This window comes from Stegodyphus dumicola, chromosome 7 (genome assembly GCF_044657685.1).
Source record: "Stegodyphus dumicola isolate Sdum_Otavi_A_Nest chromosome 7, ASM4465768v1".
Classification (NCBI taxonomy): Eukaryota; Metazoa; Arthropoda; class Arachnida; order Araneae; family Eresidae; genus Stegodyphus; species Stegodyphus dumicola.
The window spans coordinates 8616093-8640909 of record NC_140774.1 but is presented as its reverse complement, the minus strand read 5'-3'; the positions used below and the strand labels follow the sequence as shown (position 1 = coordinate 8640909).

The 24817-nt window shown below is 35.0% G+C and overlaps 1 protein-coding gene across 1 annotated transcript in view; it reads left to right on the top strand.

Annotated features, from left to right (window-relative positions):
• Positions 1–21312, top strand: part of LOC118195454 (A disintegrin and metalloproteinase with thrombospondin motifs 6-like) — a 493619-nt gene extending 472307 nt beyond the window's left edge. The window contains exons 23-26 of the mRNA XM_085819861.1: positions 2833–3003; positions 3117–3263; positions 5024–5174; positions 17447–21312. Of these exons, the coding sequence (XP_085675987.1) occupies positions 2833–3003; positions 3117–3263; positions 5024–5174; positions 17447–17613 (636 nt within the window). The 3' untranslated portion in view covers positions 17614–21312. The remainder of the gene's footprint in view (positions 1–2832; positions 3004–3116; positions 3264–5023; positions 5175–17446) is intronic.
• Positions 21313–24817: the final 3505 nt, after the last annotated feature.

Here is a 24817-nt window from a genome sequence, read left to right as displayed (position 1 = left end):
TGGTTACGAATTCCATGACAACAAAGGCGGTGTAGCTCGGAGCATTGGTCGTGATGGAGCATCCATGAGCCAGAGATTGTTGGAAGGACGCGGGCGACTTTCTGTGTCTGAGGCGGTAACAGTTGAAAGATTTCGCACTTTCGCTAAGTTTTCGTCACATTTTTTTGGCCTTTGAAAGGTGTCCTGACCATTGCTAATCTTCAACTTGCTTTCTTACCTCTAGAAACAAATTGTGCCACTCAAAAACACTTGATCGACCCATGGCTTTACTATCATAAGCAGTTTTAATCAAAACATGGGTCTCACTCGCAGGTTTATCCAGTTTGGAGCAAAACTAATTCTTCACCACTTTAACAAACGGTTCATAATGGAGATGATAAGGAATCTTGAAAGGGGTTCACCTTAAACTCGATCTATACTCCGTGAAGGCTTGGAGACAACAGGCGACTGGTGCGGTGGTAGCTAAGATCCTCTACAACTCAACAAGCGCAGTAACACCCCCTTCTTCACCCCATTTTAGCAGGGAATAAATCAGTCCTACTACCTCCCGGAAAAACCTTGTATATCCTTGCTATGCAATTTCGGTGATATTGAGTTGTTTTTTTGACATGGATTGGGGAGCAGATTTAGTTGCTATAGCATACTGTTTATGTAAATGCTTTGGTTTTTTAAACCTCCTGCCAACCTTTTACCTAGGTAAGAGAGGAAATGCTTTCTGTCCAAAAAAATCAATAGTTAATTTTGATTCAATAAGTACGAATTAGGGTCCAAACAAGATGTTTTGATTATTTTTACAATGATTTCTCTGTCGGTGTATGTGTGATGATTTTTCCTTGAACGATATATCTTATATGAAACTTTCAAAAATTTCCATTTTTCGTATTTAAGCTTTCTACATTCGTATAAATAGTTTATTAGATTTTGGTAAAATTCTACAAACAGAAGCGGTACTTTATATGAAGCAAGTAAAATGTAAACCGGAAACAGCATTTTATTTAAAGCCCATAAGAGTTTTTAATAAAAATCTCTATTAGAATGCAATACAAAACTTTTAAATTTTAGTGTTAAAGACTTCTAACTTTAACACTAAAATCAGGCAGGAGATTAAAAAAAAAAAAAAAAAAAAAAAAAAAAAAACCAAAGCATTTACATAAACAGCATGCGATATAGTAACTAAATCTGCTCCCCAATCCATGTCAAAAATCAACTCAGTATCACCGAAATAGACATTTTGACTTAGAATGATAAATCAGCGGAGATACTTTACTTAAAATTCTGAACAGATTTTCCTGAAAACATATGAGATAATCGAAAACTTCGCAAATTTGGTACTTAAAACATGTATATGATTGACAACAGCATGTTATCGCTATGTATAATTTTTAAAGAAATAATACTGTAAATGTAAATAGTATAGCGAATAAAAAAAAGCGTATGGCAAAAAATGTAGCACAACATTTAACACACTATCGAGAATTTTAATATGATACTTTATAAAGTATTTTCTTCCTCCTTATCAGGTGCCATCGGAGTGTAACTGGAAAGCACGTCCGGTTAGCAATCGGAAGGTCCGAAATTCTAAGCTGGATGAGGGCATAGTGCATTTTTCGCATCTCCTGCTTCAAAACAACTTAACGACTCTACAACTTTTAAAAATTTTTTTATTGTTAAGTCATTGATTTGTGACCGCGAAACTTTCTATCACTAGAGGATATATACTATGACCAACACGACATTTTCAAATAAAAGTATGAGAACGCATATGTACATGAGCACATCATTATCAGTAGTTGTTATTTTGCATTGTATGGGATAAATGAATAATAAAAAACGAATAGTATTTTTAATTAATTAACAGTAAGCCATAAAAGTGTGTAAACATATTAAATTTTCATAAAAGTGTGTAAACATATAACTTTTATTTATAAATAACTAGTTCAATGCTTTAAATAGCAATAAGCTTTATATAAAGTATTTGATACTTTCCTTCAAGCGCTTTGTTATTTAAAACGTTGAACTGGTGCACCATGTGCTGGCCATACCAGATTTTTTTTTTTTTTTCCCTTTTCCACGAGGCGCTGAATATATGGACATATGAAACTATAACAACTTTTAAATTTAAGCTTATTAACAGCCACTCACCATAAGTGTTTTTTTTTTTTTTTCATAACACCCAAGCAAATGTTTATCACCAGAAACGAATAAGTACAGCTGTTCATTGTTACGATTTGATTCGTTTATACTAATACCTTGTTCGATAATTCCTAAGAAACAGTTTCTGCTCTAGTTGCGCCATAGAGTAGAAACCGGAAAAATACTAAACAAAGCGCTTTTAACGAAGTTTTATCATCTATATAAAAATAAATGCGTTATGAACCGTGAAATAAGCTGCAGCATTAAAAATTTAGTTTACATATTTTATACATTATACCACTTATTATGCTGAGGAATAGTTCCGTTTACAGCGCTATTTAGTTGCTGAATGCTTCTACAATATCATCGGGGTGAGTACGATTGTAGTTAAGGTGTAGGTGCCTCATTACTGAGGCGTGATAGCAACGGGTATTTCAAGTGCCATTTCTTGATTGAAGAACCATTCAGAGGAAGCTTCATACGTTACTGGCAATGATAGGAAAATATGTTTTTAACAGCGAAAGATTATAAGTATAGTTCCCGATTTACAGAACAAAACATGCAGAATATTTATTTCACTTCTTTCGCTATAATGATTAACATTTATTTTTACAGTTATCAGGATTTAGTTCCTTTTTGCAAATGTATACTCCCCCCCTTCCCTAGTACCAAACATTTTCTTTTATGTTCTAATTGCAGTGCTCCAGTCGTTGTGATGGTGGTTCCCGCAAACGCGAGGCAGTTTGTCTGGACACAGTTTCAAAGCACGTAGTCGTTGAAGAACTCTGCGACCCCTATCGGAGGCCGGATACACTTGAAGCGTGTAACACAGAACCCTGCTTAGATTGGATAATTTCCGAATGGAGCGTGGTGTGTGATTTCAGAATTTCTGTACACAAGAAATATGTTTCGAAGTTAGATTTTCCAGTTTATAATCAGTAAATCATTAAATAATCTATGTTCTTTTCCTTCCTTCATTTCAGTGTTCAGCGAAATGCAATGAAGGCGAAATGCATCGAGAAGTTACCTGTCCAAAGAGTCACCACTGTAATCCAGACACTAAACCCGAAGAAAAAGCCAAATGCATTTTGAGACCATGCATTGATTGGGTAGAAGGACCATGGAGCAAGGTGACAACAAATTTCGCATTAAAATATGTCTAAAAAAGTATTATTTCATTTGTTTTAACTAGATCAGCTATAAAAAATCATCTGAAATTATACATTGAAGCTTTATGAACTCTGAATGTATTCTTGTAGTAGTTTCGAGTAGACAAAAATTGCGTTTAGATTGACTAACACAGTCAGGGTTTGATTTGCAGAAGTGAAAATAGGAATGTGCGCTCAGCATGGTGATTCATGTTTTTCAACAATAGTTAAAAGAGTTAAAAATTGAAATATTTTTTAAAAATTCCTTATTTTCTACTATATATAATTTGAAGCATAGGCAGGATTCTTAATTTCATACTTTAGATTCCTTATGTCTTTCTTCAAAAGTCGGGAGCTAAATCATTTCTTTATACTTTGTCTTGTATGATTGTCTTCTACCGTCACTAGCGATTGATATCGTTTCGCAAAGCCTCGGTTTTTCAGTCTCCACACTTGAAACTCATGACACTTTGTGAATATAAGGGTCTTTTGATTGATCATAGGCGTGGTCGAGGGTGTTCAAACAGTTTTAGAATGGATTCACGGACCTTTAACGAATGCTTAAATTGTAAAGATTATTTTTTTAAATGTTTCATTTGATAGCTTTTTTTTTTTTTTTCTTATACTGTAAGTGGCTTCGTGATTTTTGTGACAGAAAGGCTTTTCGTAAAATTTTCGGCGGTATTGATTTCCGTTCCTCTTCCACTACTTGCCAGAGTCCATCCATCGTGGTGGCTTTGCGCTTATAAAGAGCTCTTTCTAAGAAAATGTGCAACAGTGGATACGTGAAACACAAGGGGACTTCGCAAGAATACGTTGAAAAGGTATATATGCAGTAATCCTATGAGTCTTCATTTTTTCATGGAATGCATGGTACATTTCGAAGTATGACTTGTTGCCTTGTCTTGATGAAGTTTCACTCTTTGAAAGTCATTGGGGTAAAGAAATGAAATGGGCATAAAATCTTCATACTACGTTGAGCTGGTTTTCTTCCCCTGTAAAAGAATACTGCGGCAATCATAAACCCCTTACTGAAACATCTTTTGTATTGACGGCACCAGGTTTTTACATTTTATTCTCTTCGTTTTCGATAATAAATACACCTTTTTTGTTTGCATTTTTATCCTGATAAATAGTTTTCATAGAGTGTTCTACAAACCGTTCTGCATTGAGTCACATGTCTCGGCAAACGCTGGTGAACATTACGTTTTTTACCGTTTTTAAGTTGTAAATCTTGATTTATTATTTCATTGCTACAGATGCATTTAAAGACTTTGCAATTGATTTCTGCATCAGCAGACTTTCTCTTATCAACGGGTGTTACAAACGGTTTAACTTTAGAAACATTAGAAGCAGTACGTACCCTTTTCGGGTATTCGCTTTGAGTCTTCGTCCCATGCAGAAGCAACGACTGACGGTTTTTCCCTTTGTGATTAATAATGTTGCTTATTTTGCACTTCAAAAATTTAATACCAAGCTTTTCACAAAATTTCTTAATATGGAATATGAATATTTCACTTTGGGAAGCACAGAAATAATATTCTTCAATCCGCTGTTTGTTTACCTGGAACATTTTGAAAGAACAATAAATTTAAAAGTAGCATATTATATTTTTCATTATATTTTCATTATATTTTTCATATATATTTCATTATATATACATTTCATTATATTTTCATATTGGTTAATAAATAAATTCTGAATAACTGCTAATTTTTTCACTCAGTTTTATTATATTTTAGTGTTCAACCACTTGCGGCGATGGTGTCCAAATACGGCATGTTAAATGCGTCAACCTGACTTCTCAAAATCCAGCCACCGGATGTTCTTTGGAGCTTAAACCTAATCATCGACAGCCTTGTAATCTCGATCCATGTCCGGAGAATAAATCGGGTATGTAGGGTGTTTTATGTATGCACCGTTTCATCATATCTAATTTTCTCTTTTTACTGAATGGAAAAAAAATTTTAATTGCCAAAATTTTGTTTTCGCAGAAGTGCTTTCAATCGCTGAACAAATCGCATTCTTCAGCTGCATTTAATTGAAAGCACGAACAAAAACAGAGTGCAGTACCCGACGCTTATTCAAATGTCCAGAAATCAAAAAATAAATATACACTAATTAATAGCAAAACAATCGTTTATTAAATTCATCTCCGCCGCTTATTAAACTTAGATTGGCAAAAGACCGATTCTTCAATGCCAGAATAACCTACTTGTACCTTTCAAAAGGTTAACAAAAGCAAATCTCTGGAAACATTAAAAATGAGTGAGGGCACCTTCTCGAATACCAGATGATAATAAGTTCAACTTCTTTATCCCATCTTTTAAGGTTTCCACCTACAAAATCCACCGCTTGACACAGATATATTATGTTCTTAGAGAGCTTTAAAGAAGTTCACGAAATGGTTCTAAGCATTCAATGGAATGGGAGTGGTAATTGTAGGCTGAAGAGAAAGTAATAAAAGTATCTGTCATGCTTGTAATAATGGAGTGGAAGATCTATTAAATACAAAATGGGCAAAATTTCTGCTGACTATGAAATGGAAGATCGACAAAGCAGACAAAGGGCAAGCTTTCTACTGGCTAGAACTGTAAATTTGGAAATATGAATAAATCACTGGAAGAATTTTTTTAAAAATTTGCTGTGTGCTTTAACTTATAACTGGCCGAAATGTCGAGCGAAAAGATTTAAGTCTGAAAAAAAATTGTTAAAAGATTTTAATATTCTTGGAAATTAATTACAGCCAGACGAGAACTATATTTAACGTAGGAATTTCTCAATACCATTGTGCAATTTACTTAAAAAGGAATTATAATTAATGAAGAAATGATACAGCATGCAAGTATCTCCAGGAAGCAGCGAACAGACAAAAAGTCGAGAGAAGTTGTGAACTGCTTTTATAGAATTTTTTCAGGCTATAAAGATAAATAATGTTTCCATTTCTAAAGCTTTATCACTAATTCACTAAATGCGAGGAGAGGATTTTATACCAACTGACATATAGCTCATAAGTTTGAAAAGAGAAGTCCAACATTATTCATCAGAAAATGCATGATGAGAAGAAACGGATCACCATGCAGCTGAACTGGATAAAAGACATTTTCTTAAGCTGCTAAATGAAACGTCGAGTTTATAATACAGACGAAACTGAACTGCGTAACAGAAAGTTGTAAGAACACATATTGATATTTAAAAGTGAAACAGCAGTTGGTTTAAGAAACGGAAGGAATTTACTGTTTTATTAATGTACAATATAGACACAGCATTTAAGCAGACAGCATTGGTTATTTATAAAAGCAGAAACATCTTGATGACTGAAAGAAATATAAAATTTACTGCTAATTTACCATAACAACAAGAACTCATGGATGACGAGTAGTAGTTTTGCTGATTTTTTAAAAGGGACAGCAAACTGAGAAATGAAAAACATAGCTTTATTATTTAGATAATTGTGCAGCTCACACATCTCTCCCTGAAAAACATTAGTGTCTCTTTCTGCAAATACAACTTTTAACATTCAGTCCTTCAGTATAGGGTATCATAAGCTTTCACATGATACTATACGAAAGATGTTTAGTAAATGATGAACAGAAATAATTTTATAAAAATGCATGTACATCGAAGGAGGTAAGTAAGTCCATATCTCTTAGAGGATATGTATACAGGGTGTCTCAAAAGGTTATTACCAATCTTAACACACTAGTCTGTCATACCATAACAAACAAGATTTACACAGGAACTTGTGTCCAAAAATGCGAACGGAGACAGCTAGAGGGCAACATTCGCAAACTTATGGGAGAATGGAAGCGGGATCATTTTCAGGCTAGGACATTGCAGGACAAGGATAAATCGGTTTACTAACTCAGAATTTGCTGATATGTATTACTCTAATGTTGCCGCGGGCGAGTTGCATGACCACCGCAAGCCTTCGACCTGACTCCCTTGAATTTCTATCTGTGGGGATAGATGAAGTCCAATGTATATGAGACGACCAACATCGAACATAAATCTCGAAGCTAGGATCGTGGAAGCGGCAGCATGTGTCCGTAACAGACCTGCCCATTTTGAACGTGTCCGTGAAACCGTGCGTCGACGATGTGATATGCATTGTGGCAAATGGAAGGAGTTTTGAAAATCTGCTGTGATTTAACCATGTTCTTTAATAAAAATCATATTAAAACCTATTTGGACTTATTTTCTTTCTCTCCCTCTTAGACCTGCGAACTTGCCTTCTAGCAGTCCTCGTGTGCATTTTCGGGCGCAAGTTACTATGTAAATCTTGTTTGTCATGGTACGACAGACTAGCATGTTAAGTTTGGCAACGATCTTTTGAGACACCCTGTATTAGAGTCCATGCAAGGGATTAATCTCCAAGCTAATGTTTCAGATATCAGTAACAGAAGTTAAGAGATTCGTTTTTAAAATATGTGTAAATTCAAAACAATGATAAAACACAATAATAATAATAACTGAATATGAAAGTGTTAACTACAGAGACTGACCGCGAAAGTGATAGAGAAAAAATACGATAATATACCGTCATCAATCAAAAATCACTGGAAGTACTTGAACTGAAAGAAGATTCCTGAACGCGAGTAAAAAAGCTTCCAACAGTTTTACGAAGCTGAGAATGAAATTAAAAAACTGTTCCTGAATAATTTGAAACAAACACGTAAGAGACTGAATTTCACCAAGAACGTAATTATAAAAGTACGTTTTATAAAAATAAAATAAAATAAATAAATTTTAAAATTGCGTAAATATTTTTCAGTATTAATTTCAGTATTAATTTTTAATTATTATTTTAGGATTGAATTAGTCAATTAATTGTTAGTTATAATTTTACTTGAAGAGTTTAAAATTGTTATCACAATTTGCAGTATACAAATCTCTGTTCATTAAACTCAGCTATTTAATAAATTCGGATGTATTTTGGAACTGAAGTGATTTGAATAAGCGGCAGGTACTGTAATGGATTTTTAAATACTTACTAGTAGTCGGACGTAACACTGGACATCATTGATAGCGATACTAGTAAGCTCTGAAAATTCGTCAGTTATTAAGTTATAAAAAATTGATTGCTCTCCTTCTCTTTGTGGTACTTGTTTTCATTTCGTTGCGGATGAAGAAAATAACAATGTTTAGTCGATGATGAAAAAGACAACTGTAAAAATCCTTCTATTAAAATAAAATCTACGCCATTAATATAGTTTTTCTTACGTTCGGTTTTACTTTTTAGTACTAAAGGTATTTATTATTAGTCTCGATCCGTACTTTGTTGTCCATAACACTTCTGTGTCCCTATCACTTTTTAAATAAAACGTTGTTACCAACAAATGTTATCACTATGTATTATTTTCTAAGGAATAATATATTGAATATAAAAAGTATGTCAACACAAATAAGAGGATGTTGCCACCAAATGTTATGGTCTTGTATTATTTTTAAAATAACAAAATGAATATAAAAATACATATGACTTTTTTCTATGAGGAATTCCAAAAATATGCTGCTTTTAAAGTATTTTGCAATTTTCCGTTGCATTTTCTTAAGCGCAAATGCGAAGAAAATTATATTTAATAATAGTTTAATAATTTTTAATAATCTAAAGTTTGAAAAAACCAAACTTTAATAATAAAAAGGCAGAAAAAGTTCCGTAAGTCATCTTACTAAGAAAAAATGAACATTGATATAGTAAACGAGAAAAAACAGAAAGTATTAATAGCAACACTTAACACTGCATCAAAAATTCTAAAAATATGCTGCTTTTCAAAAGATGGTGATTTTACTGCTGAATTTTACGTCGCAAAAATGCAAAGAAAATTTTTACGCAAAAAAAAGTGATATTTAATAATGAAGTTAAAAAGAAAAAAAAAATTGTGTTAGCAGAAGCCATCCAAAGTAGATTGGTTAATTGCGAGCTGATCGAAAGCATAAAACTCAGCAAACCCTTTGAAAAAGCATCAAATTCAGCAAAACCTTTGGAAAGAAATTAAAATCTGAATCTTCTCAGAATTTTTTCGTATGTGTAATTTTCTCTCATTCTTTCTGCAGTTTCTCTTCGGCTATTTCTCGAAGTATCAGGATATATTATAAAGGTTTGTAACAGCTATGACTAAAATATTATCTCGTATGCTCAGATCATGAACTAAAAATTTCTTAAATTCAGATTGATAATCTGACAAAAAATACAGTGCTGGCCATTAAAATTGCAACACCACGAAGGAATGATTTGATGAACGTCAAAATCACATAAAAGGAAGAAGTTGGGATATACAAATGTAGATTATTCTTTGCGTGATACCGTCCGTCGAACTAGTCGGCACCCAGCCACTGTCATGTGAATATGGAATCAATTGCTGAGGTTCATACTGAACGGCATGCAGGACCTCAATGCCCTCCCATGACTAACGCAAGAGAGGACAGACATATTGTGAGGTCAGCCCTGCAAAACCGTACGATCACATCACGGACTACTAGTCAGGAAATGGTCATGTTTTCAGCACGCTCAGTATCAGTTCGTAAGGTGCATCGACGTTCGCAGCAGCGTGGACTATCAGCATGGAGACCACGCAATGTTCCAACAACATAATGGAAGTCCACATGTTGCACGTCGTGTTCTGACCTTTCTCGATATACAGGGTATTCGAATGGTGCCCTGGCCTGCAGGGTCTTCAGACCTGACACCCACTGAAAACAACTGGTCATATGTTGCTGAGAGACTGGCCAGCCACCCGTCTCCAACAAACACGGTTGATGAAGTGTCGCACAGACTTGAAGCAGCATGGAATGAATTGCCCATTTTTCATCCAAGACCAGTATGACACCATGCCTAATGTTGTAAATGCCATTTTAGCTGCCAGGGGCGGCAGTTGTTTCTACTAATTTCGCATCCCTGTAAACCTTCAAAGTGCTTACAAATTTAATCATTTAGTCTTCATGCCATAGTGTTTAAGTGCAATAAATATCTTTTTCGTATTTACTTTCCTTCATGGTGTTGCAATTTTAATGGCCAGCAGTTTAAGTTTTCCTGTTTTAGACTGGAATGGAGGTGAGTCGGTGAGTGTATTATTGCCCCCCCCCCGCGGTTTTTGTTAAATAGAAATTCAATGAAAGCTTCAGAAAGATTTCTTACGAATGCATGCATTTTTTAAAAATTAAAAACACAAAGAATTCCCAGTGTTTCACAAAGTATCACATGGGGCATTAGAAGTATGAAAAACAATACCAAGAAATACAGCAAAGGAAAAATTTGAAACAGAAGTATGAAGGATTACAGAAATTTACGAGTTGACTAAAATAGTCAAGGGCAGTTCTCTGGGAAGTAAACTCATGAAAATGTGAAGGCCAATTAATATTAATATTTTTCAGTACCAGTTTCAAGATTTCCACCAACGTTGCAATCACAAAAAGGCTCTGGACCCAATTTAAATCTGCTCAGGTAACTTTTAATGTTCCCGGGGCTAGTAATATACTGGGTCATTTCATAATACTCGTATTTAAAACAATGAGGGCATGACAATTTCATTTTGATGGACTGGAAAAATCTCTTAGTTAATTTTCCTAGATTTGAAGTATGGATTCCTGATTCCACGACTCCATAACACTATCATTCAAGACCTTCTTATAAAAGGATTTAGGGATATTTATAAGAATGTTAATTTCGTGCTTGGTGGCAGCCTTTGCAAGAATATCAGCGCGTTCATTCACAACAACTTCCGTACGTTCATGAACAGATGAAGATGCAACCGACATGTTTTTTATTTTAGGTTTTTATGTTACCTTGAATCTCAACGGTTATGCTATTAGGAGAAGAAATACACTTTAGGGTTTCAGGCGATATTTTCCAAGATAGGACGCCTGTGAACCATACAATTCCGGACTCTAAGTGTCGTACTTGTTTGATCGCTAAACCGATTGTGTCAAAAACAGCTACATCTGACGCGAGCAATTTTGGCGATATATTTCCTGCGCGGCAAGCATAGCCCTGCATGATCAATATATTTCGGTGCGCTTAAAATGATATCAAATTATATCTCTAGGATACCTTCAAGTGAATTTAAAAAAAAAAACACATAAATTTATAGAATAACATAGGATAAACGTCTTGGGAATGTTTGACAAAGGAATTCTCTGAAAATAATCCTCAGAATGCTAAATGACAATGCCATTAAAATATCTGAGGATAAACGTTTTCAGAACATCTAAAAGTAAAGATCCTCAGCACATCTCAAAGTCAAGATCTTGAGGAAGGGGTGAATGCAGATGACGTGTTAGGCTTTCCAGTGACGTAGCTAGATGTGGTGTTGGTGGTGGTAATGGAGCTTTGGCGCAAAGCTCTAAAGGCCATGTGCGCCAAACACAGAATTCGTTCTTCAACGTACAAACTCGACTACAAATTTTAGATAAAGAAAAATGTCTAAAGATAACAGCACACTTATAAAATCGAGGTAAGTAAAAAGATATTGAAATGGTGGGATGAAAATGCTTATTATGATTCAGATAATGAGATATGCAGTATAGATATAAAAACCTAAAACATCTGATTCATTAAAATTCTAACACAAAATCTCAAGACAAAAATCAAATTAAATAATAGAGACATGTTTCTTTCAGGTAGTGAAACAAATTGGTATTGACCTCTCTTCCGATTAAACAGTCAACAGGCAGGTCGCAGCTATTATAATACTCCTCAAGAAAACTATTAAAATATGGACACTCAACTAAAATGTGATGGACTGAGAGACAATCATTACAATTTAAACAAACAGGCTCGCTTTCAGAAGATAGTTATGTGTCACTCTAGTGTCCCATTTCTAAGGCGAGCCTAAAAAAACTTCCTCTTTACGATTGCTAGTAGTATCCCAAAGCTCTATGTTAGGCTTCACCCTTCTCAACTTGTTATGAAGCTAATGTCCCAAAGTTGCTTCCATTTTATTCTGATCTTCTCTTTGATGACACAACATATATCTCTAAAAGGGATGACGCGGCCTGACATTTCGACAGCACATTTCGCTGTGATGTCCGCCAGCTAATTGCCTTTTCTTCTGTATGTCCGGGGATCCAGCAGTACAGAATTTCATATGCACAACTTATTAATTTAATATTCAACTTGAGTACATCCACTATCACAGGATTCTCGGGGCTGGAAAAGGATTCTAAAGCTTTCACTTGCACTGTAGGAGTCTGTATATATAATGAATTTTCCATGCTGCAGCGATGAGATGTACAAAAGCGCATACTGTATGGCAGTCAGTTCGGAGGTTAACACCGAGGAAGCGTCGCGTAAATGTCTGTCCTCCATGTGGTTACCAATTATAAATGACATCCCAACATGACAAGTTGACTTAGATCCATCCATACATATGGAAACATAACTGCTGTAACTATGCCTGTGCTCAGCAAAAATTTGTCTGTAGATGCTGTCATTGCTTTGACGTAACTGTGTAAAATATCAAGAAACTGGATTTGTGCATTTTCCGAAGGTGGGATTTCAAAATGCTGTGCTGCTTCTGCGGACATATCAGACAGGGACAATTCTTCAATGAGAGGACGAACTCTGACAGGAGAAGAAGGCACACAGGATGGACGTGCCTCAAAAAGGTCACAGCTATTATCAAGTAAACACAGTTTATAAGGATGGTCAGGTTGAGACAATATATTAAATACTGTAAAAGAGACAACTCATCATGCATCAAACGGAGTGATGGTTCGTAACAGTCAACAGAGAGGCTCTGGACAGGTCAACAGGAGATGTCCTGAAGGCTCCAGAACAAATCCGCAGAGCTTGATGATGAACAGTATCTAGTTTTAACAACAGTGAAGACCGAGAGGATCCTTAAACAGCTGAGCTGTAGTCCAGTCTAAAGCGAACAAGAGCTCTGTAAATGCGAAGCATGGAGCAACGCTCTGCACCCCAGGAGGTGTCCGCCAGGAATTTTAAAATATTAAAAATTTTTGTACACTTTTTTCTCAAGTTTAGGACATGAGGAAGGAAAGTCAGTTTTTGGCCGAACAACCACCCCTAAAATTTTACTTCAGGTGCAACTGGAATCACTGACCCATATAGATATAATTCAGCCTGAGGATGGAGAGCTCGCTTTCTAAAAATGTGCACACAGTCTTCTATTTCGAATACGTAAATCCTTGTCTGTTTTCCCATTCCTCGATCCTGTTCCAAGCGATCTGGAGCTGCCTCTTCATATGTCTCAATCTTCACCTTGACAGCTAATTTGTAGATCATCAACACACAAAGATCCTGAAATGGTGGTAGGAAGTTGTTTCAATACAGAATTTACTTTTAGGCTGAACAGGGTTACACTAAGCACACAGTTTTGAGGCACACCCTCTTCCTGTTTGAAAACTTCTGACAAAACAAAGCCAAATCTTACTTAAAACGTTCTAGCTCCCAAAGAATTTTGAATGAAATATGGAAGGATGCAACGCAAGCCACTGTCATGAAGATCACGAAGTATACCGTATCTCCTTGCCTTATCAAAAGCTTTTACTAAATCAAAGAAAATTGTGAGAAGGTGATTTCTTCTTACAAAGCTTTACGAATAGATGTCTCCAAAAGGAGAATGTTATCTATCGTTGTTCTTCCCTTTCGAAAACCACTTCGATAAGACGAAATTATATTATTCTTCTCCAAGAAATAGACTCAGCTGCTGTTTACCATTTTTTCAAACAGTTTGCATACGTAACTAGTAAAGCCAATTGGCCGATAGTTCGAGGGATTCCTCGGGTCTTTCCCTGGCTTAGCAATGGGAATCACAATAGCTCTCCTTCATACACTGGGAAAAGTTCGCTCCTTCCACACCCTATTTTAAAGAGTGGGAAGGGCATTTAGTGACTTGCAGGAGAGATGATTCAGCATTTCGTAATACACGCCATCATGACCCGAACAAAACCTATGAGTCTGTAAGAAAGCTCTCTTTAACTCTAGCATAGTAAAATATTATAAGGCTCAAAGTTGGAAGAGTCGAAAGTGATGGGATTTCTCTCAGAGCGCTGCTTGATTAGAAAGAAATGCAGGGAAATAATTTCTGCTGGAAGAAACGGCAGCAAAAGTCCAACCAATTTTATTCGCAATTGCTTCTATGGAGCTAATCACTTGGCCAACTTTTTCGAAAAAGGAAAATGAGCGGTCTTTATATAATCCGCTTCTTAACTCTTTCCCAAACCCGCTTACTAGGCGTAGAGGAGGTTATTGACAGCACATATAAGAAATCTAGGAATCCCTCTGGCTCTGCCTTCTGACTTTTCATGGACTTGCTTTGGCTCTTAAAATGCTATGAGGTTTCCCAAAGTAAGATATCTGCGAAAAATCCCCCATGCATTTTTCTGCTTTTTCACCGCTACCAGGCAGTCACGATTCTACCATAGTTTTCAGTACTTTAGCATCTTTCTTGATGTTCTAGGTATAGAGAGTATAGCGGCTAGAATAAAAGTATTAGTGACTGCTTCAACTGCGTCATTATTTTGCACATCTTCTACCATTCTCTGTGTGAGCTCTGCAGTGGAAGAGAAGAGTTCCCAGTCTGCCCTATCAAGGATGAATCGATTCCACCATGGTTTCGTATATTTTCGTATTTTTCCTGATGTTCTAGGAATCGAAAGCATAGCTGCCTAAATAATAGTATTAGTAAGAGCTTCAACACTATCATCGATGTGCGCATCTTCTACCATGTTCTCTGTGAGCTCTGCGGTGGAAGAGAATAGTTCCCAGTCTGCCCTATCGAGTATGAATCGAGGGGATCTTGACATGGGGTTTGCTCCTCTTCGTGCAAGAGATACAAAAATGGAATAATGATCGCTGTGGTAAATACCTTTTCCCACACTAAAAGTGCAAAATGGCAATAGAGATGGTGAACAGATGGGAACGTCGAAAGCGCGTAATGTCCTTGAAGGCTCATGGAAGTAATTATCCTGCCCATTATTCAGGTGACAAAGGCTGTAATCTTCAATCATTTGCTCAATTTGTCTTCCTCCGGAATTTGTATCTTTACTACTCCAGAGCGAACTATGGCCGTTAAAATCTCCTATTATGATAAAGGGCTCAGGCAGCTGCTCTATAAGACCATTTAAATGTTGCTAATCAATGTGCTCATTTGGAGGCAAATACAGAACGACTGAAACAACAATATCAAAATTTACTTGAGTAGCGACAACTTGGAGGAACGTCTTCAAAGAAAGTGCATTTGATGGATAGTGCAGTGAGGTGAGGAAACCTACACCTCCACTGGCACGCTCACCTGCAAGGTTATCTTTCCTGACGAACGAAAACCTCCGAAGTTTTGCCTCTTGTTCTGGTTTCAGGTTTGTTTCCTGTATTGCTAAGAATACAGGATCATAAGCATTGATTAGAACTTTGATGTCGATCAAATTTCGGTGGAAACCGCGACATTTCCATGAAACGAGGGTGGCCATTATGACTGATGTTTTTTCTTTCTGTGTTGCTTTTTAGTTTTGCGCGGAAGCAGATGTTTGGGAAATTCCAGTCCCTCCTCCCCTTCCATACTATCTGAATCTAGAGATTCAGAAATCATTTCATCTACTCAACTATTGCTCAGTTAATTTATTATTTTTGTTAATTGCTTTTTGAGGGACATTTTTTGGTTTTCTTTGAATAATTATTTCCTTATCTTGTACGACGTGTGTTGGATTTTTCCTATTTCGTGCGTGAAGGGTGCTGGTTTTATTTCGTGGAGTCTGCGTACTTATTGAAGTTTGGGTGGCAAGGGTACGTGTTGATTTAACAGCACTGGCATGTGATTCGTTTGACTGAAACCGTGTGTTTTGAACTAGTCTGTGTAATTATTGAAGTTTGTGTGGCAATGGCTGCGTGGTTTCAACTAGGCTTCTGCATATGAGATGTTTCTAGTGACTTTTACCGTCTGTACTTCCTTTTCTGTTTTCCATTTTGGGCATGATCGGGAAAATTCTGGATGGTGACCTTTGAAATTTATACACAGTGCTGCAGCGCTGCAATTATCGCTATCGTGGCCAACCGACGAACATCGAGCGCACGTGAAGTTTCCACGACAGGAAATATTGGAATGGCCGAAACGCTGGCACTCGAAGCATCGCATAGGATTTGGAATATAAGGTCTTTCCTGGCGAAGAGTTTGGAAACGAACTCTTCGTCAGGAACAGACAGAAGGTCGACTTCCGAGATAACGCCGCGACAATAATTCAATGTCTTATGCCCTTTTACAGTGACAGTTCCTTTTTTAAATTTGGTTATTTGAAGTAAGGAAGCAGACTGGGTGGTCGAAGTTGTATCAATAAGCAAGTCTCCAGAGATGAGACGCTTAATATTTCTGGGCTCACCAATATACGAACGGATGTTTTTATTTATCATAAATGGAGACATCTTTTGCAGCTCGTCAGAAGGACTAAAGAAAACAAGGAAACGGGAACTATTGTTAGAATTATTTACATTTGCATCTATATATACTTTTCAGCAGATTTTTCAGAACTACTAGCGTTTAGAGCGACGGGACTGTCTTCAAAGTCTTTAATTAAATATATTTTGGAATTAGACATATTTAAGAGAGAAATTATTCGGAACCGACAGACCCACCTACCACGGAGTCCAACAAGGGGACGCAGAAATCTGCGCCAATGTTCACCTGGTCTATACGCAATCTGAAGCCCCACAGTCAGCTTTTCCGAAAGCTTATCCCCAAGCCACTGACCAGCCGATTGACATTAGTGGGAAAAACTAAGTGCTTCCGGTTTCAATCTGAAGCAGAGGGCAAAGTAGTGTGTTGGGGACAGTACCTCGCCCCTCAACTACTAGGACCCTCCTTTCCAGGGTTACGATATTTTTATTACTTATGTCATTTTCTTCCACTTAGAATAGAACTTAACTTGGCTGTTTGAAATGAAATTTACACCCAAAATTACTCACGAGAAAAAGCGCGACATTTGAACGACCCGTGTAATATCAGCACCTGCATTTTAGTGATGTAATTTTAGTAAAAAAAGTGCGGACATTACGTGAGCGTGTACAGTACATACTGCAAATTTTGTATCTATTATTATAAAGTCGTTTTGAAACTATCGACGTATTGCTACTATTTTTTATCCAATTTTTGTATTCTGCAATGATTTTGTGTTATTAATTAAACTTATTGCATATCTTCTAAATTTTTCAGCTTTCAGCGAATGTCGTGACAAGATGGAGAGTGGTCTCTGTAAATCATTACGTCATATGTGTGGCACGTGGTACTTTAAGGAGAAATGCTGTCTTACTTGTATGAGGAAGAATAAAGCAAAGAGGCCTTCGCACCATTTAAGGGACCGCAAGCATTCCCATTCGTAGCAATGAGTTTGCATGTTCTAGCCGCAGCATTTGTCTCTTTTCTCCAGTCTCTAGTAAAAAATAAATTTCTAATGATGAACAAACGCTATTTTTGAAGTAAAAAATCGGTAGAATTTCCCACATATTCAGGTGTTTTGAAATTTATAGCAGTCGCTTAGCTTTTTATGTATTTGCAATGTAAATAGATCTGATGTAAAAATTTACATGTATGAGTAAAGTATTGTTAGATTTAAAAAGTTTATATTTAGTTTCACGCGTTTGCATTTAAAATACAAAAGAAATTAAGGTATCTGTTTCTTTGATGTAAGCAAACGTCATAGGAGCATATACAACAGCATACACTGTAGTATATTTATATAGATATGTATGTATGCTAGTTATATCGCAATTGTAATATATTTTTAGGAAAAAGTTTGGATTTAAATTCTTCTGATATTCAAATTTATCGTTAAACTTCATTCAAGTTCATTTTTAACAATTCTTGTAAATATCAGCTATTCAAAATATACAGTTCTACTTCCATCTCGAAAATTCAGTATTTTCTTAGATTAAATACTTCAACAAAATAAGTAAAAATTCTTAAATATATTTACATTAATTAAATCATTTGTTATTGTCTATTACTTCTAGGATGTCTGTCTTCTTCTATTTCTTATTGCTTCTTATTGCTATTCATAGAAAAAATAAAAGAAAAAAGAATGTAATGTATTCATCGTAATAATTAATGCAGTAAAATTTGTTTTCTCTTTGTAAAACAGAATACGTTCAGAGTAATTTTGTGAGGACAATGCCATATAAAAAGCAAATAGTTTCTTAAGTAGGTTAGCGATAACAGATTTCTGACTTATGAAAAAAGAAAAATACATAAAAGTTTTGCAAGGAAAAATTTATTTCTTTAAAAAATAAGGAATTAATACCACTGCATTTGCAATATGTATCATAAGAGTTTAAGATAATTTCTTTTTAAATTGATAACGGTAATATTAAGTTGTCTCTCCTCATATTTCGCCCAAAATTTGTGTCATTAATGGAATTATTTTGCCATAAATATTTTTCTAAAATTATTAAAGAAATGTTCATTTCAATTTTTGAATTGCTGTGGTTTCTAATTGAAGATTACATCTTACGAGTATCTGTGAAAGAAAGGTTTCACTCATCTATTCAGATTATTCAGTTAAGAATAATCTGAATAGATTATTTGATAAAAACTAATTATGTGCATGGTCTTCAATTGCTTTAATTGTTTTTATAAAATTTTCACATATTTTTTTTGTTTTAATTAAAAAATATAAGCTTAATGAGTGCTATATATCTTAATAAACTGATATATAATATTCCCTTTATTAATCATCAGATCATTGATAATAAAAATTAAATCTCTAATAATTAAAAATCAAATTCCGTTTATTCTTTCATGACGAGATTTCTGTGTCAAACATTAGTCATTTGTTTCATGATACTGCATGCAATTAGATTCAATTAATACTATTGAAAATTGGTGGAGTTAATAAAGAATACTGAAAATTCGTAAAAAGGACGTTCGAAAACGGAACCTTTAATGTTACGCATAAATTTTATATCAAGGTATTTTTGTTCTACGTAAACAAAAGAATATTAAAATATTTACAGCTCTTGTATCAGGCATGAAGACAGCAGAATAGATGCAGCGAATAAGGATGTGGTCAACTCCTAATTAAATTAATCTGGTCCTGTCTTAGAAAAAAAAGTTTATGGTTATTTATTGCGATTGTAAGCCAACCATCTGCGTAAGAAACTGCCAGCAGAAAATACCGAAAACAAAAGGAAAATTAATGTAATAACACTAGAATAACAAAGGATGTCATAGCATTTGGTCGCTATTTTTACCCACAACACTATGTAATTTAATCGCACGTGATGCAGAATTTACAAACATAACACAAGAAAAAACAGCACATTATATGCGGCTGTCTCCACGAATTTGAACTTATTCAAGTTCCTCAAAAATATTGTTCTGTAATGTTACTTAGGTTCTTCATTTCTAATAATATTTATTCATCCATTATTTAAAGCGCATCTTTTTATATTGAACAAAGTTTTAATTTAAGTAACCAAATGAACTCTCTAGATTAATACGCTGGAAATACATGTAAATTGCTAATCGTTTTTTATGCTACCTATAATATGAGTTATTCTCTCCTCTGCATTTTTACCTTTTTCTGCCCTGCTGGTCTGTGACTGTCATGTGTAGAGATCTATTTTATCGGTAGTAAAGAATTGTTTCCGATAACACAATATCTCGGAATAATTCAAATTACAATTCACTATAGCAATTGCTAAAACTTCAACATTTTCTGAGTTCGTTGTCAAAATTCCATCAAGACTAGATAGACTGCAATCAGAAGATATCCAGTTTTAGGAATTTAATCACTGCAAAAAAAAAAAAAAAAAAAAAAAAAAAAAAAACGTCAGAAGCTCCGCGTAGTTCCTGTACATGTCCTAATATATGATAACATTATACACTGGCCCATATGTAAAGATGAACACGAACAGCGCTGTAAACTATTCATCATAGTACACCTTGTGTGTTTAGGCCATTTCGCACTGCATCACTACTGTGCTCAATAATGTTCACCGTGTTCAGAAATGGATGCCAGCTTCTGACACCTCTCTCAGTTCCGCGTTCCCAGAATTCAAACCTCAGTCTGATTTTCCAGTGCAGCTCAAGTGTCTCTGCCTGAGATGGAGACACATTTGCCACCTAGGTCATTGTTTTTCTCAGCTCTCTCAAAACAAAGTGCTTCAATTCTTTGAACTCCTGATATCTTGTTTGGAGAACTACTTCATGTAACTTCTCTTCACAGTGCCCATTGCGGAGCTCATTCATGTGAGCAGGTAAGTATTGCAGTAGATAGCCTACATAATCACACAACTATCAAGCGCTGTAAACTGGAAAGTTATGGAGGACGTTTGAGTATCCAGTGCGAAAAATGCAAAGATCTGCTTTGCTTGACAATAAAGAAAATTTTTAAAAAAAAAATTCCACGTACAATAAATGTTAATAAAATTATAAATAAATATAATAATTTAGTAAAATAATATACATAAACGATATTTTACCTTGAGATCAAATGCTGGCAATTGCTACGGCATCCTAGTTTTTACAACTCAAGTAGGAATTGATTAATATGTTCGAAGGAAGGTTTCCTACACCTATAAACAATATTTAGTAGACTATTTTATTTAGTTATTTATTTGTGAAACGTCCCAAAAATCCAAGAATTCATTTCTGTCAAGTTAATTGTGGTTTTGAATTAATCGCGGATGTTATACCTGGTAAATCAGTTGACATTATACTGAATCACGTAAGGTAAACTTAACTGTATAAATTCTAAGAACACGAAAAACTCAGCATTTACTTCAGTGTACGAGTTTAACAAATTATCTACCTTTTGAAAGGGAAAAAAGTTGGATGATACTCAATTTTTATCAACTTCAGATTAGAAATTTCTTTATGAATTTCAGATTAGGAACATACATGCTCTTAAATGTACGCAAACTATCAAATGACAAAAAGTACCATATAAAGTAACCGGTGAATTCTGCTTGTGATATGTCGCGTTGTATAAATATATTGCTTATTAAAGACCTGAGCAATGTGTCAAATTACCTTATGTGACGCATCTCGAGATATGTTCTAATAAATTATTTATCAAATTAGATTGTGTTTTCCTCTTATTTTTACACAGTTTTGTCCATTCATAGTGACTTCAAGAGCTGAAAATATTCTTACAATGCATATCAAATTATTTCAAAGAGATAACTGCTAAATTTATGCATTTTGGATGTGAATGCACTAAATATAAATGCTCTTCAATTAAAAAAATTACAATTTGCTTAACGTACATAACTGATTTTTGTGATTTAAATGGAAACTTTCTTAATAAAATTCCAGAATAAATTAATGAAAATACATTGCACAACATGGTCTCTTATGTAGTAATTCTATCAGAGAATGTAATTAACAAGACGCGAAAATCCGTATAGATGGAATACGAAGTGGGGCGATTTGCAACTGTCTTTCCACATAACTCATATCTGCTCCGTGAGAATTCATTTGGAGATAATCAACAGATAAGGAACCTGAAACGGTTGGAGGAAATCTCGCTAATACAAAATTTATTTTTATATTGAATAAACACTCGGCATTCAACCGGGTGGCACACCCTCTTCTTGCTCAAAGCCGTCGGACAAAAAAAGGTCAATCCTTGTTTGAAATATCCTCGGCATCAAAAGGTTTTAATTGAAAAATAGTAGGCTGCTCGCAAGTTACTAACACGGAGAAAGTGCAAAATACCGTAGCTCCACGACTTATCGTAAACCTTTTCAATGCCAAAGAAGACAGATACAAGATAGTTTCTTTTAACAAAGGCTTTACAAAGAGAGGTTTCCCAAACGAAGGATGTTATCGATAGTCGTTCTCCCTTTTTTGAACTGCACTGATAAGGCGAGATTGCTTGTTTTTTTCTAAATAGTAGCCAAGGCGGCGTTTCCCCATGTGTTTGAATAGTTTTCAAATACAGCTGGTAAATGCGATAAATTGATAACTTAAAGGATTCATCGGATCTTTCTCTGGCTTAGCTATGGTAATGACAACAGCTTTCATCCATCCATTGAGGAAAATATGCTCCTTCCACATTCTGTAGTAAAGAGTGAGGAGGGCATTCGATGACTTACAAATAAAATATTCTTAATTCACACCGTCTAATCCCGGACTAGACTTACGGACTACCTAATCACAGCTCCTCTAAACGAAGCATGGTAAATTCTCCATTATATGGCACAAAATTGGAAGAGTTGAATGCAATGCGAGCTTTTTCAGAGCGTCCTTGAAAGAAAGAAATGCTAGCGGGTAGTTACTGCTACTAGAAACGACAGCAAAAGCCTCAGGAATTGTATTTGCAGTTGCGTTGTTTTCTATTGTACGATTAGCTCGGCCATCTTTTTCCTGAAAGAGTGAATGATATTTATATCGTCCGCATCCTTTTTTAACTTTCATAGTCTTCATGCTTTTTTATCTTCTTCTCACCCTCTTCACTTGACGTAGATGATGTTATTCCAGACACATTGGATATCGAGGAATTCCTCTGGCTTTTGCGTCTCACTCTTCTTGGATTTGGCTTAGCTGTGTTGAAGGCATTGAAGAATTTCTTAAAAAACAACTTTTGCTGCATTTTGATGAAAAGGCAAATCAATATTTAGAGCAAAATCTGTAATTTTTTAGCAGCTTGGTAGAGTATATACTTATATATATTAAACTGAATAGTTTAATATATATAACTGCTAAAATTAGCTGATAATATATACTTATATATATTAAACTATTCAGTTTCAATATATATTATTATATGAACATAGAAATTTTTAAAGAGCAAGTTTGACCAAATAACCATACATTCAAACAGAAAATTTGGCAACATGGCTAAATAACACTTCAATACATCTTTATCCAACAATATTGCTCTTTAAAAGGTAAGCTTAAATAATGTTTCAAAAAGGCTTCAATCAAACAATAAGATATATTAAAAGGTTTCAACAAAATAATACAAAACTTGGTATTCCAACAAAATACTGCAAATACATTTTTTAAAGAAAATCGATTACTTTAATTCTGCACACATCCACTCATAAACTTTTCCCAGATGAACATATTCTTTGAAATATTTCCCATTTCTGAACAGGGAAAAAAACCGATATTAAGCATATTTAAAATAGCAAGTTAACTGAAATTTCTGTTCTGACACTGTATCAAGATTTTCATCTAGAAAAAAATTAAACTATAAATTTAGTTTTACTAAAATTAGTTAAAATTTCATTTTAAAAATGTTTTTTTAAAAAAAGTTTCGGATGAATTATCATCAATTGGCTTATTTCCATTATTCACAAACACTGGGACAACAAATTATTTTCCAGTATTGATGCTGACAGAAATTTTACATGCACGGATTATTAACTTCTGCTTCTCTCTAGCTTTTGTATTCTGACTGACCACTTTTTGAAAATTAACAGCCGCAAAATAAAGTGCCGCCCAACCGGGATAACAGTTAGCGACGCTGATTGCCGCACCGAAGGGCCCAAATTCGAATTCCGGACTCACACCGTAATTTAGTGGTGTGAAGATCAAGCAAAATCCCATGTCTACATGCCTTGTCGCACGCCTTTTTATGTCAAAAAACACAGAGACTAGGTGTTTTTTTTTTTTTTTTTTTTTTTTTTTTTTTTTTTTTTTTTTTTTTGATAAAGGCTTTACGAATCGAGGTTTCCAAAAAAAGCATATTATCAATAGTCATTCTGCCTTTACGAAAACCACTTTGATATCAGGATGTTACATTGTTCTTTTCTAAATAATAGACCATGCGGCAGTTTACCATTTTTTTCGAAAAGCCTGCAAACCCAACTGGTAAGGGCGATGGGTCTGTAGTTGGTGGGATTCTTTGGATCTTTCCATGGTTTAGGTATCGGAATGACTACAACTATCTTCCATGCATTGGGAGAGTTATGCTCCTTCCACACCCGATTATACAAAGTGAGAAGGGCATTCAGTGACTTACAGGAAAGATGCTTCAGCATTTCGTAACTCATGCCATCTAGAACAGGGCAAGATTTATGTGTCTTTAACCCTGGAGTACTATAGTAGTTGCTGAGGACACTAATACTACACTGGGGAACTCTATACCCCCATAGAGTAAAAAAACATTTTTATTAGGTTTGTATTATATATACTCACTCTTTCATTAATAATGACACTTAAATACAATATTGATTATTACATTGATAGGATTTTTCTGAACAACTATGAGTTTCATTTGCATTTTGGACATAAACTAATTTTATATGTGTTGCAAAGAAATTCTTTACATCTTTCACACTTTACTGTAGTTTTCCTGTCATTTTTTCTAGGACAAACACTGCAACGTCCTGCTTTCTTTTCACTGTTTACCTGCGCAGCTAGTTGATTGCCATTTGAATTGTCCTTCTGGGTACTTTCAATTCCCAATACTTCATTTATCACCTGTCGAACTTTTGTTTGTAATGTCGGTTTCACTGATCATATATATATTCACTGATCAATCCACGGAATTACTAGTTCACGTCCTAGTTGCAAAAGAAAAGTCTTTCTTGGTATGGTTTGCTCTCCTTTTACAGCCATATTAGTATTATAAAT